The sequence below is a fragment of the Lonchura striata genome, chromosome 2 (assembly GCF_046129695.1).
Source record: "Lonchura striata isolate bLonStr1 chromosome 2, bLonStr1.mat, whole genome shotgun sequence".
NCBI lineage: Eukaryota > Metazoa > Chordata > Aves > Passeriformes > Estrildidae > Lonchura > Lonchura striata.
This window is the reverse complement of record NC_134604.1, coordinates 77,983,958-77,999,831: the sequence shown is the minus strand read 5'-3', so window position 1 is coordinate 77,999,831 and position 15,874 is coordinate 77,983,958. Positions and strand designations below refer to the sequence as shown.

At 34.5% G+C, this 15,874-nt stretch overlaps 1 protein-coding gene across 8 annotated transcripts in view; it reads left to right on the top strand.

Moving 5' to 3' along the window:
* The window catches only part of DOCK9 (dedicator of cytokinesis 9), a 111,298-nt gene that overhangs the window by 72,978 nt on the left and 22,446 nt on the right, over positions 1-15,874 (top strand). For all 8 annotated transcript variants that reach the window (XM_021530274.3, XM_021530276.3, XM_021530273.3 and 5 more), the window contains exons 26-37: positions 48-173; positions 297-368; positions 2,632-2,778; positions 3,463-3,546; positions 4,142-4,253; positions 6,445-6,623; positions 7,404-7,520; positions 8,346-8,466; positions 8,960-9,093; positions 12,228-12,342; positions 13,256-13,322; positions 14,756-14,803. In XM_021530274.3, coding sequence (XP_021385949.1) covers positions 48-173; positions 297-368; positions 2,632-2,778; positions 3,463-3,546; positions 4,142-4,253; positions 6,445-6,623; positions 7,404-7,520; positions 8,346-8,466; positions 8,960-9,093; positions 12,228-12,342; positions 13,256-13,322; positions 14,756-14,803 — 1,322 coding nt within the window. The remainder of the gene's footprint in view (positions 1-47; positions 174-296; positions 369-2,631; positions 2,779-3,462; positions 3,547-4,141; positions 4,254-6,444; positions 6,624-7,403; positions 7,521-8,345; positions 8,467-8,959; positions 9,094-12,227; positions 12,343-13,255; positions 13,323-14,755; positions 14,804-15,874) is intronic.

Sequence of the window (15,874 nt, the reverse complement as noted above, 5' to 3'; positions counted from 1 at the left end):
TGTATTATGCCATAATTTTGTATTTAATTCTGTTTTTCCTCCCCAAGTATGCGTATAAAGCAGAACCCTATGTTGCTTCTGAATATAAGACAGTGCATGAAGAGTTGACAAAGTCAATGACAACAATTTTAAAGCCATCTGCTGACTTTCTTACAAGCAACAAACTACTTAAGGTATGTGTTGAACTGTACTTTTTACTATATGTTCTTACCTAGTAATAACTGAAGAACAGGAGTGTATTGAAATAGTTGGTGAACACATATAGCAATCTTACTGAATTTTTCTTTCCTCTGCAGTATTCATGGTTTTTCTTTGAAGTTCTGATAAAGTCAATGGCTCAACATTTGATAGAAAACTCTAAAGTGAAGGTATGTCAACTTTTGCAAAAATATATTCTGAGGAAGATCTATATGGTCTCTTCTTTCTCCAATCACATGTTTCTTCTTGCATATTATAAAGAAAGGGAGAGAAAGAGGCAGCAGGAGAAATCAGTTGAAATACTAGATGGAATAAACTATGGGGTTGATTCACCATTAATATAAAATAATAGAAATGCTTAAAATCCATGTAGTAGAGCAGTCTATGTAAGGAATCAGACTCTCTGTGTATTAGAAATGTAATTAGAAATCTGTAATTTTTGTGGTACAAAGAAGCTGGGAGCAGTAGATAACACTGTAGACTTTGATGTAAGCACTATCCAAAAAAAATGTGGGCTTTTTCCTGAGCAGTACTGTAGCTGTGATATTAAATGGCCCTGAGAACAGTGAGTAATGAAATTTACAGTCCTCTGTATCTAGTAAGAAGTGTCAATATTTAATTTTGTGTTATTTCCTACACTGGAAGGAGAATGCTAAAACTTCAGAAATGCAATTTTACAAGCTTAGTCTGCAAGAAGTTTTTTTGCATTGGTGACAAATTTTTAGTTTATTTACTTCTCGATTGAAACAAGTCTTGCAAGTTTCAAGTATATAACTAATCTCATCTGTGTAATATTACTGGATTGTTGTGATATTGTTATCACTATTTTCACTGTGTATTTAGAATATAACTGGAAGTCTGAAGTACATGGGGGGAAAAAAAATAGTTGTACAATGGTCAGGGAGAAAGCTTTATAGTTCTACACTTAATACTCTGTGGTATCATCAGTAGAGTTTGAGTCCCAGTTCAACGAACCTCATGGTCACCTTCTCTGTAATGTGAAAGAGAGAGAAGAACTTCCTGCAGTTTGCAAGTATTTTCACCCCTGAACATTGCTTCTGGATTTACAAGCCCCTTAAATATAAATTATTTAGCTAGATTTTTTTTCTTCCTCACTAGATAATGTAACAAATGCAACGTACACTCAGATGTTTCCTGCTTATGATATCTGATAAAAAGATGCATTTCTATCTGCAGCAAAATGATTTCTGTAGCCAGGATAACAAAGACTGAGCTACAAGGGTGTTGTGGGACACTGGTATACTCATCAACACAGTCTTTAGTTCTTATTTGTTACTTCTTGCATGAGTACTGTTTATATTTATAAGGAGATCTTTTTCAGCCTTAATGTCTAGTTTAAATTTTTTTTAAAAACCAAAGCTGGAGGTTTTGAACCACAATTCAAACACAAAGGAAGCAAATTATGTAATCATTGATTTATGCATGGCCTTGACAATGACTTGTTCTGTTTAGGAATGTTGCATTTAATGTAGCTCAAAAAACTATTTGAATAAAAGTACTTGGATGTTTTCATTCCACATGGATGTTTTGATTTCAGTTTTCAAAAAGAAAAGAGATAATTATTTACCCTACAAATGAAACTATTTTTGTCAATGCCATCAGCCTCACACCACAAGCCATTTAGTCTCTTCACACAAAGGACAGAATCTTTAGTGAAGGTAGTAAGATGTAGAGAAATGAGACTCTGCAGTGCCAAAAAGCTGGAGAGCACTTACTGACCAATATTTGTGAGAGTGTACAAATTCATTGATGAAGACAATATAGGTGATGAGTGGAAAGTAAGAAATTATGAATGAAGAGGAAATCATTTAAGCTAATTGGCAAACTACCAAAAAGTAAGAGAAAAGAGTTCTGATGGTAGAAATTTAAAAACACACAGAGTAAGGTTCTAACGCCTGAAGAGCTGAGATTTTGAAGATGCTGAGGAGTAAGAGGAAGAAGCATGAATGACAATTTCCTCAGTGGTGAATGCAGTTATTACCAAGATAATTGCAGAACAGCAAAAAATGTTTGGTTTTTTTTTCAAGACTGTCTGATAATGTAGTTAGTATATGTGAACCAGCTGACGTCTGCTTTGGAAAGGAAGATGGGTAAAATGAAAAGATTCCCTCTTATTCTTAAGCTTGTGTTGTTTATTGCAGTATATGAAAATATTAATGCATTATACTTAGAAGCTTTTATACATGTGGTTTATGTCATCAAAGACAGCCTTGCATGAATTTCAGTAATAGATGCTAGGGCATGTTATAATAATTTCTTTTAAACAAATGATCCTTCAGTCTAGAAATGAAAAAGTTCAAAAACTGTTTCCTCTCTCCCTGTCAGGTTATCTATATGTTATCTAAAGTAAATTTTCTGATGTATTCTAGTGTTACAAACAATATTTAATATTGTATCTGAATTAATTTCTAGCTGTTGAGAAACCAGAGATTCTCTGCCTCCTTTCATCATGCAGTGGAGACAGTTGTTAATATGCTAATGCCACACATCACTCAGAAATACAGAGACAATCCAGAGGCCTCAAAAAATGCAAACCATAGTCTGGCTGCCTTTATAAAAGTAGGTACACAAGGAAATTTCTACTCTATTGTTATTCTTTCAATATTATTGCTTCTGTATGGATGTTGTGGAATCTGAAAGCCAACTCATATAAAGCTGAACATGCATAAAGCCTTTTAAATATAATTTTATTCCATGTTAAAATGCTTTGAAGTATGATTTTCATCTTCTGTAAATGGATTTTCATCCATTCATAAATTGGGTAATTTAAGAAACGAATTTGTATTTTATTCAAAATGTATTTTGATTTTTCTTTCTTTTCCCTTTAAAAATATCATCTGGGTTGCCTTAAAATCCTGGAATAGTTTTCAGCAGTGCTTTGTTTGAATACATTTTATTTCACTGTCTTTCATTTTTCACCCAATAATATCTACAAGGGATAAAAAAAGATAGGAACTGAAATGGTAGATAAAACTTCTAGCGGCATGACATTTTCATTTCTGGCAAGACAGAGTTCTTTTCAACTGCTTTTTATTTGTGATTTATGATCAGCACTCTTAAGGGGCATTTTGGTATTCATATATCTACACATACATTTAGTTTGCTTGTTTATTGTTTTTTATATTCAAACTGAAATGTCAATAATGTGTTTGGAGAATAAACTTATTAAATACAGAAATATAATTACTGAATGCAGAGACAGCAGTAAATCAATTCTATTTTGGTTTTACTTGTTCTCCCCAGAGATGTTTCACTTTTATGGACAGAGGCTTTGTTTTCAAGCAGATCAATAACTACATCAGCTGCTTTGCCCCAGGAGATCCCAAGGTATTCAGTGTTTTTAAACAAGCTATTTTTAAGTGTTGTCTCTTCTTGATGCATGGGGATAAAGTCCTGCATTAAGTTTTTTCCCAGTTACATTAGAAGTCATGTGCCTAGAGCATTTTTTTTTTCCATCAAACTGCCGTTTCCTATTTTGATTCCCATCTTCAGGTGCAGTTTTGCCACACTAGAGTGTGTGAATCACAGAAGTAGTGGGGTGTGGGGGTGCAACACTAAGCAGAAATTTTAAGCATGAGTGCAAGAAGTCTGAAGTTGTAAGAGTTGATACTAAATATCTTAAGCTACACTTACTGGGGTGGGGAAAGCATGTATCAGATGCCCAGAGGATTTCTGCTGGGTGTCCAGGCTTTTCTTACATCAGTACACAATAGTATTGTAAACTTTGGCCAATGGGAATAGTAAATAGGACCAGTTGTTAAGTATGAGTTATTCTGGATTTATTTTGTGCTGACATGTGGAACTTTGACAGGTCTATATAGTGCAAGACTGAAATGAATCACCCTTTTGTGTTAAAAATTGGTTTTTAATATGTTATTCAAATCACTGCATCAATTGTTTAATTTATACTTTCTTTTTGAAGGCTCTTTTTGAATTCAAATTTGAATTTCTTCGTGTAGTCTGTAATCATGAGCACTATATACCACTGAATCTACCAATGCCATTTGGAAAAGGCAGAGTTCAGAGATACCAAGGTAAATTCTTCCAAAGTAGTATATGGCATATTTCTTGTGGCATATAATCAGCTTTTTATTATTAGATGTGTACACTGTGTAACTTCAGGTTTGTGAGATGATGGAAAGCTTGAAATTGTTGAATACTAGTCTAAAGTTTCAATCCTTTCATTGAAAGTTAAAGGAAGTGCTTAGGTGGCAGAGTAATCTTTCCAAAGAGAGACATGGTAAACTTATTTTCATATATTTATTCAGGTTTAAAGGAACTTGAGTTGGTCTGTAGCTCAATTTTCTGCTTTGATCATGTCAGGCCTTCCTTTCTCTAGAAGTGCTGGTACCTTCCACAGCTGGTACCACTGCAGGAAGTTTGTCCAGCCCAGGTGCAGAATTTTGCATTATTCCTTATGGAATTTGATTGCCATTTCTGTAGAATCTAGATTCTTATGTAATGCAGCTCTGCCCTTTGGGAAAATGGACTGTACCTATCCAGGAAGGTGTATTCCATCTCCCCTTTCAGGTTGTTGATGAAGTAGTAGTGAGTAGAATAGTCATTGGGAAACTCCTCTTGCAGCTGTCTCCAAGTAGGGTACAAGACGTTAACCTCCAATTTTTGAGTGATCCACATAGTTATTTTTCACATTTGGGTGTCTCTTCACTTAGACTGAAATGTCCCAGCTTGGATACAATGGCCATGTGGACATCTGCTTCTCCCCTTAAAACAGACCAGTCTTAAAACATTATTTACCCTGGGTAAATTTATTTTGGCCATTTCCAGTCACACTCTTCTCCTTCACTTGCTGAAAAATGACTTCACCACAACTTAACAAAGGTGATAATGAGCAATCTTCCAATGGTATCAGTTAACTCCCTCAGAGTCTCATCTGGTGGTGTGGATTTGCATGGCTGGAGGTCTGTCAGGAGATCCCTGACCTGATCCTTATCCACTGGCACTAATTATCTTTCTTGAAGATAGTCTGGACTGTTAAGACGTGGGACTCATGTCAGAGAAAGATAAAGTAACAAAGCTATGGAGTACTTCAGCCCTACCCAAGCCCACTGTCTCTAAATCACAATCCCCATTTAGCAAATATCCCATGTTTTCCTTATTCAGGGGTTTAAGGCTAATGCAGTGGTAAAAGCTCTTCTTGTTTTTATCGATGTCCATTACCAGTTTCAGCTGTAGCTGAGCTTTGGCTTTCCTGGCACTCTCTCCGAATACTTCTGTATTCCTCTTTTGTCACTCGTTCTCGCTTCCACTTCGTGGTTTTGTTTTTTTTTTTGGTGTGTGTAGGAGAACAGTCATGAAAGTTCTGTGTAGCCCAGCTGGGGTTCCTGGTACATCCCGTCTTGTGCCAAAACAAGTCATATGTTAGCTATTGCTTCTGTGGCTGAAGACACATTAATTTCTTCCAGGCAATGAGCTACAGCAGAAATCACTAAACAGAGGCAAGGAAGGTGCTTTTACAAGGAATGAGTAAACATTTCTAACATAGTTTTGTAGAATAGACATTTTTTTTTGTCTGAAATATTTGTTCAATAGACTCTGCTAGTTAGTAAAATTGAATATCACTAACACTTTCATCAAGTTTGAGCAAGATAAAGCAAGATTTGAGACCACGAGCGGAACAGCTGCTTAGAACTTCTTTCTGTCTTTGGCGTTTTCAGCCTTTGGGAGTGTCTTTGATAATAACACTGCATAAATATTTTCATAGAAAAGAGACTATGAGCTGCTGGCTTAGAGAACCTTAGAAAATAGCAAAACCAGAGAAGCCAGTGTTTCTGATTGCAAAATAAAGAAGAGTATAAAATGCTCCCTCGTTACAAGAATGCCTGTAGAATGTCTGAATAATGGCTGTGCTGTCTCAGATATGCTTCTTTTTGACTTAAGGGATTGCCTTACTGAAAGTTCTTTGGAAGATGAAAATACTATGTAGAGCAATGACAGTGAACATGAGAAATTCTTGGACAGCTCCTCAGCTGACATTGTAAACATATATATGTTCTAATAAATGAGTCGTTCAAGCTGAAGTTTCTCTAAAGATAATACTCAGTACATAAATAAACTGGATTCTTTTATTACATGAAAAGTAATTTGAAGAGGGAGGAATGACTGCTGTGTCTGATGTGCTGGGTTTTACTTCAGCCTTAAGTTGATTGATAAATAAGGTTAAATAAAACTATTCCTTATGTGAAATTCGTATTTTACTTCCAGACCTTCAGCTGGACTATTCATTAACTGATGAATTCTGTAAAAATCATTTCTTGGTTGGGCTGCTTCTAAGGGAGGTGGGCAATGCCTTACAAGAGTTCAGAGATGTGCGGCAGATTGCCATCAGTGTGCTCAAGAATTTGATGATAAAGCATTCTTTTGATGATAGATATGCTACCAGGGTAAGTCTATTGCTATGCCAGTAGTACAAAATAATAAAGATTAGGTGTGCACACATGCAGAAAGTTTCTTCTTTCATAGAGGAAGCCCTTGTTAATTTTCAGCAAAATCATTTCTGCCCAGACTGTGATGAAAACTGTATCAAGACCAATCTACAAATTCCATCTTTTTAGCAAATGAAATGACAAAGCACCTCTTAATATAATTATATGATGGTTTGTATTTTAGCACAGTGTACTCCAGCTGCTGTGCTTATAGTAATCAGATTTTTACAAGTATGTTTTAAACTCTTCATTTCATTAAATATTAGCTCTTAAAATTTTGCAGCTGTCTTTCCATCATATATTATTTATGAAATGGGTTTAAGAAAACTTCAAGTAATGGTGGTAGATTTTAAGTGATTTTTAATTTTTTTACTCTTTTTAACATCAGCAGTGCTGTGCAGAAGCCAAAAAATTGTAATGGAAGGTATCATTAATTCATTGAGCTAACATAATATTAATTTACTTGATTAGTCTTGGCTTAAATGACATTAATTTTGGAGTTTTCCTGTATTATATTCAGACAATAAATAACGTTTGCTGATCTTCTGTAAATTAGAGTGAAATACAGTGATGATCACTGCTTTTGCCATTTATGAATGTGATCTCTGGCTTGGCAAATATTTATGAAGTGCTTTTTTTTTATTATTATTTGCAATTTAGAGGTGAATAGATTAAAACTAGTTGGTGATAAAAAAATTAAAACTGTAGTTCTTTAATGAACTGTTGAACTCTATTTAGGGCCATCAAGCAAGAATAGCTACTATGTATTTGCCACTCTTTGGTCTGCTCATAGAAAATGTTCAGCGGATCAATGTGAAAGATGTGTCTCCATTTCCTGTTAACCCTTCCAGCAATGTGAGTGACAATTTCTGTTTGGTATTCTGAATTGTTTTTATCATAATTTATTTGTAACCTCTATATGAAACACTGCATACTCCTGGCAGAAAGTGAGCTTCATAAGCTTCAGAATTCTGCAGTTTTTCAGTGCAGTCCAACACTGAAACCACAATGGACCACAAAAAGATTGTTAATTTTCTAGAAATTAGAGAAGAACTTAACCCTAAAGGGGTGTGATTTTGAAAGAGCTATAGTGCAAGAGGGCTGCAGGAGAATTAATTAGAATGTAATTTGTGAAGGGTATATATTGATATGGTTGCACAGTTATTGAATCTAAGATTTAATTATTCATTTATTTTACTCCTCTCCTTATCTTCTTGTGTTCCATTTAGTATTAAGAAAAAAAATCTCCTAAACTCTTCCCACAAGATAAATATTTGGGTGTTTGAAATAATTGTAATGTGTTACATTAAACAAGAATGTAACACTCGAATTACTTTTATTTCAAACAAATGTTTCACTTACACAAAAAGATTTACATTATTTCCCCAAATTGTCCTCTCATTCCAAACCATGACAGTGAGTCTTTTTAAAATACCTGTTTTATAGTGCTTAAAATTAAACAGAATATTAATTTCTTCAATGTTTCATGAGGTGTCTTTAGTTTTAAGATATCCCAAGCTTATGCAAGTATGTGAACATCTCCATTCTTTTGAGCATATTTACTAGAAATTAAAAGTTAAGGAAGAAATACTTAACAAATATTTCTCTAGAAGATGTGTCATATTCACATAGTCCTTAATACAGGAAAAATAATCACATTTTCCTTTCTTTTCCAAACAGAGCACAAAGGATGATGTGCAGATTTTGCCGACTGCAAGTCAGTTAGTAACACCACAGAAGTCAGGAAACACATTGGATAACAACCTTCCTAAAGATCTGTTTGGTGTTATCTCTGGCATTGGTAAGCACTTAAAAAAAGTAAAATGAAATAACTAAAGAGGAACTATTTTATTTTTTCACTCTGTACATGAAATCTGTCTTTTGGGATTTTTTGGGGTTTGCTCTTCTATATGAAACTAAAACTTTTCTGGAGCAGGGCTGCTTTTTTTTCCCTGTAAAAGGCAACAGTTAAGATATAAAAAATGGGAAAGGTTTTTTTTTGTTTCTTCATGGAAGTGTATATGTATTGCTACATATGTTTTTTATGCATGTATCTACATAGTTGTACATAAGTCTGTGTGTATGTGCTTAGTCACCCTAAGACACATATATACTTTGCTGAAATTCTAGAATAAGTTTGTCCTCATTAAAAATAACTAAGTGGAATTAATTATTTGCCTTCTTAAAAAAATATACAGTGATTTTAAATGTCTGATTGAACTATGGATTGGCTTGTTGTATGTGTTATTTGAGATTTTTATGTTGTTTGAGGTTGTGGTTTGTTTTTTTTTTAGCTTCCCCATACACCACATCAACTCCAAATATTAATAGTGTGAGGAATGCTGACTCAAGAGGCTCTCTTATAAGCACAGACTCAGGAAATAGTCTCCCAGAAAGACACAGTGACAAGAGCAATTCTCTTGACAAGGTAACCAAAAACAAACCATGATAAATCCTAAAAGTGTATTTCTATAATTTCATCCTAAGTCTCATAGAAGTTAGCTTTTCTGATATCCAGTGTTGAATGGGCTTTCTAGAATAACTTCAAAGCAGTATTTTATATAAATCTTTGGCAAAATAATTATCTTGTGAACTCCTTTTGCATTGCATTTACCGAGCTGTTTCACAAAAAAAATGCAAACAGATTTTCAATGTAGAGACAAAAGCAAGCAGTTGTTATTTCCTTTGCTAAAGAAAGGCATTAGATGAAGTGTACTGAATTTTGTTTGAGAGGATTGAACTCCAGTTAGAGCAACATCTTCGATTTTGTGGAGACTGTCACTCCATCCCTTTCTATGCTCAATACACTTGACATTGTTAAAATGTTGAAAAACAGTTTTTTTGCTTCCTCTGGGTGATTTCTTTTATCATAGTTTGACTTTTCTAAACCATTTCACTTGAAAGCTGTTACAAATTAGGAGCTCTGGCTGCAGTAGCTATGAGGTATTCAGTCCTGTTTTTCTAGAGTTTGTGTCAATATTGATCACGTTTCATTTTCTTAGCTCTTGTTGTGCAAGTCACAACATGTTGACTTTTTCCCCTTGACTCTGACATGCCTTCGTGGGGCAGAGGGAGAAGCTTCTCAGAAGGCACTCTGCTCATGCTTTGCACCCAAATGGAGAAGAAGAAGAAAATTCTCACCCTCCAAAGAAAAACCGTGTTACTATGGATTTTTCACTTCTGACAATCCCAGCTTTGCCAGAGAAAATTTTGCATACTACTTTCTCTCTTCAGTTACAAGAAGTATCTGTTTTTTGTGCTTGGCATAGTTAAGCTTCTGAGTGAAGTGTGTGGTCAGTAGTTTTGCTGCTTCTTTGCAACAGTTGAATCTCAAACCCAATATATGCAATTTGACCATGTAAAATATGTTATATTCAAATGTCAGACCTGGAGTACATGCACATGATCTAGATCAAGTATAAAAAATCTAATCAGTTTCAATAACTGCAGAATGTGAGTCGTGGGGTCTTTGATAGAACTGAAAGTTCTTCTTTGGTATTGACCAAGGTAATAAATAAGTATCTTGGTATACACTGTTGCTAAATGGCAATGCTGTCATCTATTACTTAGTTGTCATGTTGTTAATTACTAATGTGTAGTGTTTTCACCAAGTAAAAGGGTTTTCAAAGGAGTCAACATCCTTTGAAAATTCTACTCTGGTCTGCCAACTTAGGTAACAGAGGATTCATGTTTTGCATGCTGATATTTTCCCCAAATAATACTTAATCCTGGCTTCTTATTTGTTGCTTTTTGAACTTTATTTCTAGTAGATCAGTTGTTCAGTGCATGTTGTCTCCAAGTTTTTGCTCATTGCTTGATATCGTTATAGTGAAAAGCCATGTTTTTGTTCTAATTTTCTTTCAGAATCATCTGTAGCATTATGCTTGTGTAATCAGAATAGACTGGAAGTATATCAGTTTTTATTTCAATATGTGTATACTTTATAGGTTATTGACATGATTCTATACAAAGCTTCTGAGTAGCTATAGTCCTGTTTTATCTGTGTGTATCTTCAACAGTCTTAGTGGGAATATTATCTAGTGCTCTGGGCAGTTTCTTAAAGTGTAGGAAACAATTCTGTTTCTGTCACCCATTGATTGCCTGCTCTGTTAAGGCATCCAAAAAGCTGTAGAGTAGCACCTCCTTGTTCACCAGAGATATTTAAAAAATAAACAGTTTTTGAGGGCTTTAGAATCTGCAATAGTCAGGCTTATAGAGGCATCCATCTCCTCCTAAATTACAGTAACTTCTGGTTAGTATTTATCATAGTTTCACCTTCAGTTTTACTGTGCATTCATTCAATGACTAGTGTGTGATTCACACATTTACTGGTACCAGATTTACACAGATTGGTTTAGGACAGGAATTCTGTAATGCAACAAACTGCATAAAAAAGGCTCAGCAGTCAATGATTGCTGTGAAATGTTCATTCATGGTTAGTTTGTGTCCTGCTTTCAGCTGGGAGTATTCCAGGAAAGGTTTGCTCTAATGTCACTTCTTGCTTCGTTTGTGAAAGCAAGTGTTTTTCTACCTTGAATCTACCTTTGTATTTGTAAATTTTTTATAGTAAGAGTTGTACAGATCAATTTACCAGACTGTTGGCTTTACAGAAAACTTACTAAATGTCTGGTACATTTTCCATTTGCAGAAGTGGCATATTGGATGTGAGAATTAGGCACTATAAAGGGCATAATTTGTACTTTAAACAAAAGTTTATACAGTATATCTATAAAAGCTTCAGACTGAGGATTTTTTAACACTTGACTGTGTGGAAATTATTCTTTTACTAGTCTCTGCTCAAAGTTCAATTTATATATTTTTACAATTTTTGTTTTTCAATTTTGTTCAGTGGTATACATTTTGAAAGACCAATTATAGAGCTTTTTTCTTTTTGCATAGATGATGGTAATGTGGGTTGCTGATAAACTTCCCACAAGTGTAGGAATTACATTAAAAAATGAAACAGGGAGAGAGTTGGTTTGTTTGTTTGTATGTTGAGGGAGGAGGGGAGAGCAAGAGAAAGTTATTTACTAGTAGTTAATCTTCCAGAATGCATATTATTGCCCATCATGTATATTTTTCTTTAGGTTCTTTGAATTTTGTTGAAGATCTTTAAATGGAATTAATTTTGTAGAGGCAGTCCTGTATACAGTTCAGCAGAAAGTCTCTTGAAAAGCAAGGGAGAATATATGTCCCACCTAACAATAGCATTTGGTTTTCAAGTATTCAATCTAAACAGAAGGGGAGGCTTGATTTCTGCAATGTGAGTACCTAGGTATAATTAGCTTGTTTAATAATCCCTCTTAGGTGACTTTTCCTTTTGCTCCTAGAGGAAAAAAATTATATCTAGAAGGAAGTAAAAACAAGCAAAGCAAAGAGGCTTAATTTGGTATACTTGGTGTGTGTGATGTGTATTTTAGTGACCTGTCTCTACATGAAACACCTTTGTCTCCATTCTGGGATCCTTTTTCTGCTGCAGGAGTTATTAAAGCAATTGAAAACAAATTAGTTTGTTATCAGTTTAAGAACTCTTCAGCTGAAATACATCTGTTTGCTTTTCAGAACCAACAGAGCAGCACTTTAGGAAGTTCTGTTGTTCGATATGACAAACTTGACCAAGCAGAGATCAAAAGTCTGCTCATGTGTTTCCTTCATATTTTAAGAAGCATGTCAGATGGTAGGTAGTTCCTCGTTCCTGCTTTTTATAAATTCTTGCTTATAAATTTATAAGTTCCTGCTTTTTATAAATTCAAAGTCATTAGCTGGATTTATGCCTGTTATTTCAATAACTTTTCAAAATCAGCAAAACATTTTAGATGTAGGTACCATGATGTGCTGCATTTTACAAATATGTATGATCACTCAAACTGAACTCTGATTGAAACCTTGTAAACTTTAAGTACTCATTATTTATTAAAAGAGTAAGGTCAGCTAAAAGACTTTTTAAGAAAGTGAATATTTGTGTGTGATTGTACAGTTTGATTTGGAAAACAGAGGTGAAGAATAATTCATTGTTCTGTAAAAGTGTCTTGGGCTAGTTTATTCCTCTATTCTGCAGATCTTGCTGTATTACAAGGAGCCAAATTATTTGTTGTGTATATTTCCACTTCTGGAATATGTGGATGTTAGTACTTCTTCATTCTCCTGGGATGTTTGTGAGATGATCCATTGAATTTTTGAGAGTCATGTTATCCTGGAGAAGGTTGCAGAGGTATAGAAATAGGGATGAATGGCACATCTTACTTGTTTGTTAGGATCATACATCTTGGAACCATCCCTGTCTGTGATCAAAAAAAAAATTAATTTTAATTAAAAAAAAATGCTGAGACCCACCTGTAAAGAAGCAAGTTATTGGACTAACAGTCTGAAATATGCTGAAGTCTTACATAGTTATAGAGCTGTAGGCACTACAGGCTACACAATTATTACTATGTAAAATATGAAACTGGATGTGATTATTATGGGTTAATTAAGTAACATCATACTGCAGAAGCTCATTTGGAGAATTGATATGAGCATTTGTATAATCAGGTTTAAGGAAAACTTCAAATAGCAATTGTTATATTTTAAATTGTTATTCATTTTCCTAGATGCTTTGTTTACATATTGGAACAAGGCTACAAAATCTGAACTCATGGACTTTTTCACCATTACAGAGTAAGTTTTTGTTGTGCTTGTCATGCAACTGTATGTTTTACTGTTCTATGAACAGCATGAGTGTAGATATAAGCATGTGTAAATGCTTTTTTGTTTGCTTGTTTTTTAGGGTTTATTTTAATAATATTGTCCTGATCTATTTAGAAGTCCTTAAATTCCTGTCCACAATTGTATGTCTGTCCAAGTCCATGATAGTCCTTGGAATCAGGCTATGCAGAAGGGATCTTAGGAGGTTCTTGAACAACAAGTAGTGCTCAGAATTTTGCAGTGCTCATGGAAGAGGAACCAACTATCTTGATACCCTTCTGCATTAAACAGTGTCTTGTAACATCACCTGTTAAATAGCAAATACATGTTTGCATAGCAAAATTGAATTGCATAACTTCAGAACTATGCTCTAGCATTCCTCATGTGTCCTCTGCTATTCCCTAAGGGAATAGGTACAGGATGAGTCCACTGTTCCGCTATGAGTCTGCTCATCTAAAAGACAAGAAGACCTCAGAAGGGCGAGTTGAGGTTATTTTGTGCTCACAGTGACAAGTTTGGGGAAGGCAAACCTTCCCCCAGGCCATTCTGTCTTGGCAGGTTGGAGACACCTTAGCTACTCTAGGTCTCAGTAAAAAATGAAGCTGAGTTGAAGAGGCAATGAGTCAGTCTTTTCTCTCATTCTCAGCTGGCATATGGAAGACAGAGCCTGAAAACTGGCTTTCATTTTGGCTTTACACTTTAAAGGAGAACTTTTAGAACATCTTACTGGAGGAACAAGGGATGTTGTGGGGTTTTCTGTATTATTGGAAGAGATGTTTACCTCGTGAAAAGAGTAAAATAAAATCAGTATTACAGCTCCACTCACACCGCTTCTCTTGATTTTAAAATATGACTTCTAGTTAATTAGTCATTAGTGTTGTGCACTTACCAGTAATAGATTACTTTTTTAATGAAATTTTTTTGTTGTTAATTTGTCTTTGTCATTATCTTGTTATAAAAGCATATTCCCTTTTGAAAATAGTTCTTTCAGAAACCCTGTTGTTTTCCTGGAATCTGGAGACCTTAAATAAAACCAAACAAAACAAAAAAAAGCCAATTTGTAACCAAGTGAGTTTAGGCTAATGTGAGGGGAAGCAAAATATTTTGCCCTTACTTTGAACACTTGCACACAATTTACAAAATTTATGTAAATAGGCAGTGTCTGGTTATCCCTTTGCTTCCCTCTTCCATGTTAGTTGCCCTGTCTTGTTGTACATTTGTAGATAACTGACACATTTACCTTTTCTGAGCTTGGGGTTTGGAAGGGAATTGTAAGGCTGGGAGAAATAATGAACTTTCATGATGTAAGAGTTTAAAGTTAACAGTAGTTGTTGAATAATTCCAGTGTACTTAAATCTAGAAAAGGTTTTTTTAAGTGTGGCTTCTCTGACTTGTGTTCCTTGCAGAGTGTGCTTACATCAGTTCCAGTACATGGGAAAACGATACATAGCCAGGTACTGTGTGGAATTCAAATTTCATTGTCTTGTTCATTAATAATTACAGTGTGTAAGATATGCCTTGAACCTCAGTAACAAGCAAATTGTACAAGTAGAAGAGTTACTGTGAAATGATGCATAAGATTTTGAAGTAAGTAACTGACTACCATATTAACAAATCTGTATCTTGTATGGAAATCTGGTATTTATTTAAGAATGATCTGTGAGCTGTTTTTTAATGATTACTTCAGAAGCCACCCCTTAAATGTTATATTTTTTCCTTGAAATAATGTTTTGGGGAAAAAATTTTACAATGTTTTGTTTATTCAGTTTGTCATAAAACCATGTAAACTGAAATGTTTTAGAAATTTCCTGTATATAGTGGTTTTACTTGAAGGTGAGTAATGAGCATTCTGCTGTTTTTAAATTTGAAGTCCAAAGAAAATCTGTGGGAGTCAGAAACTTGTATTAATTTATTTTAATATGTTTGCATTTTTTTTTAATACAAAGTGTTTTTTAATGGAGTAAAAGATAGCAGCTTCTTTAGGCCTAGCACTGTGGTTGACATGGTAATAGTGTTACAATTAAACTGGTTAAAATCCTGGCCCTTTTGAACTCACTGAGAAAGTTGTTGCTGACTTTGGATGGTAATACTTTTGAACTATAATATTAGCCTTTTTTGGTTTTAGTTTAGATAATGTGAATCTTCTTCTACAGACTCAACTATCTCCTTTCTGGGGGGAAAAAATTGTTCACATAACATAACTAAAAAATAAATTTGGCTTTCTTAAGGTTTTGATTGTAATATTTGTGTTCAAATGTATGTCAAACTCTGGATGTACAGGAGTCTATGATTTTCAGGCTTTTTGTAAAAGTTCTTCCAACTGCTTTGTCTGATAAGTTTGTAGAGGACACTACTACACTTCTTTTTCATTTACTGATCACCTGGTCTCTGTGCTGCATGTTAATGTTGAAAATGTTGAGCTAATGAAAGCATCTGGTGTTGTGAATTTTCCCAGTAAATGTAACTTTCATGTCTTTCACATTGTCACTACACTGAAGCATATCACAGTCAATGCACGTACTGTT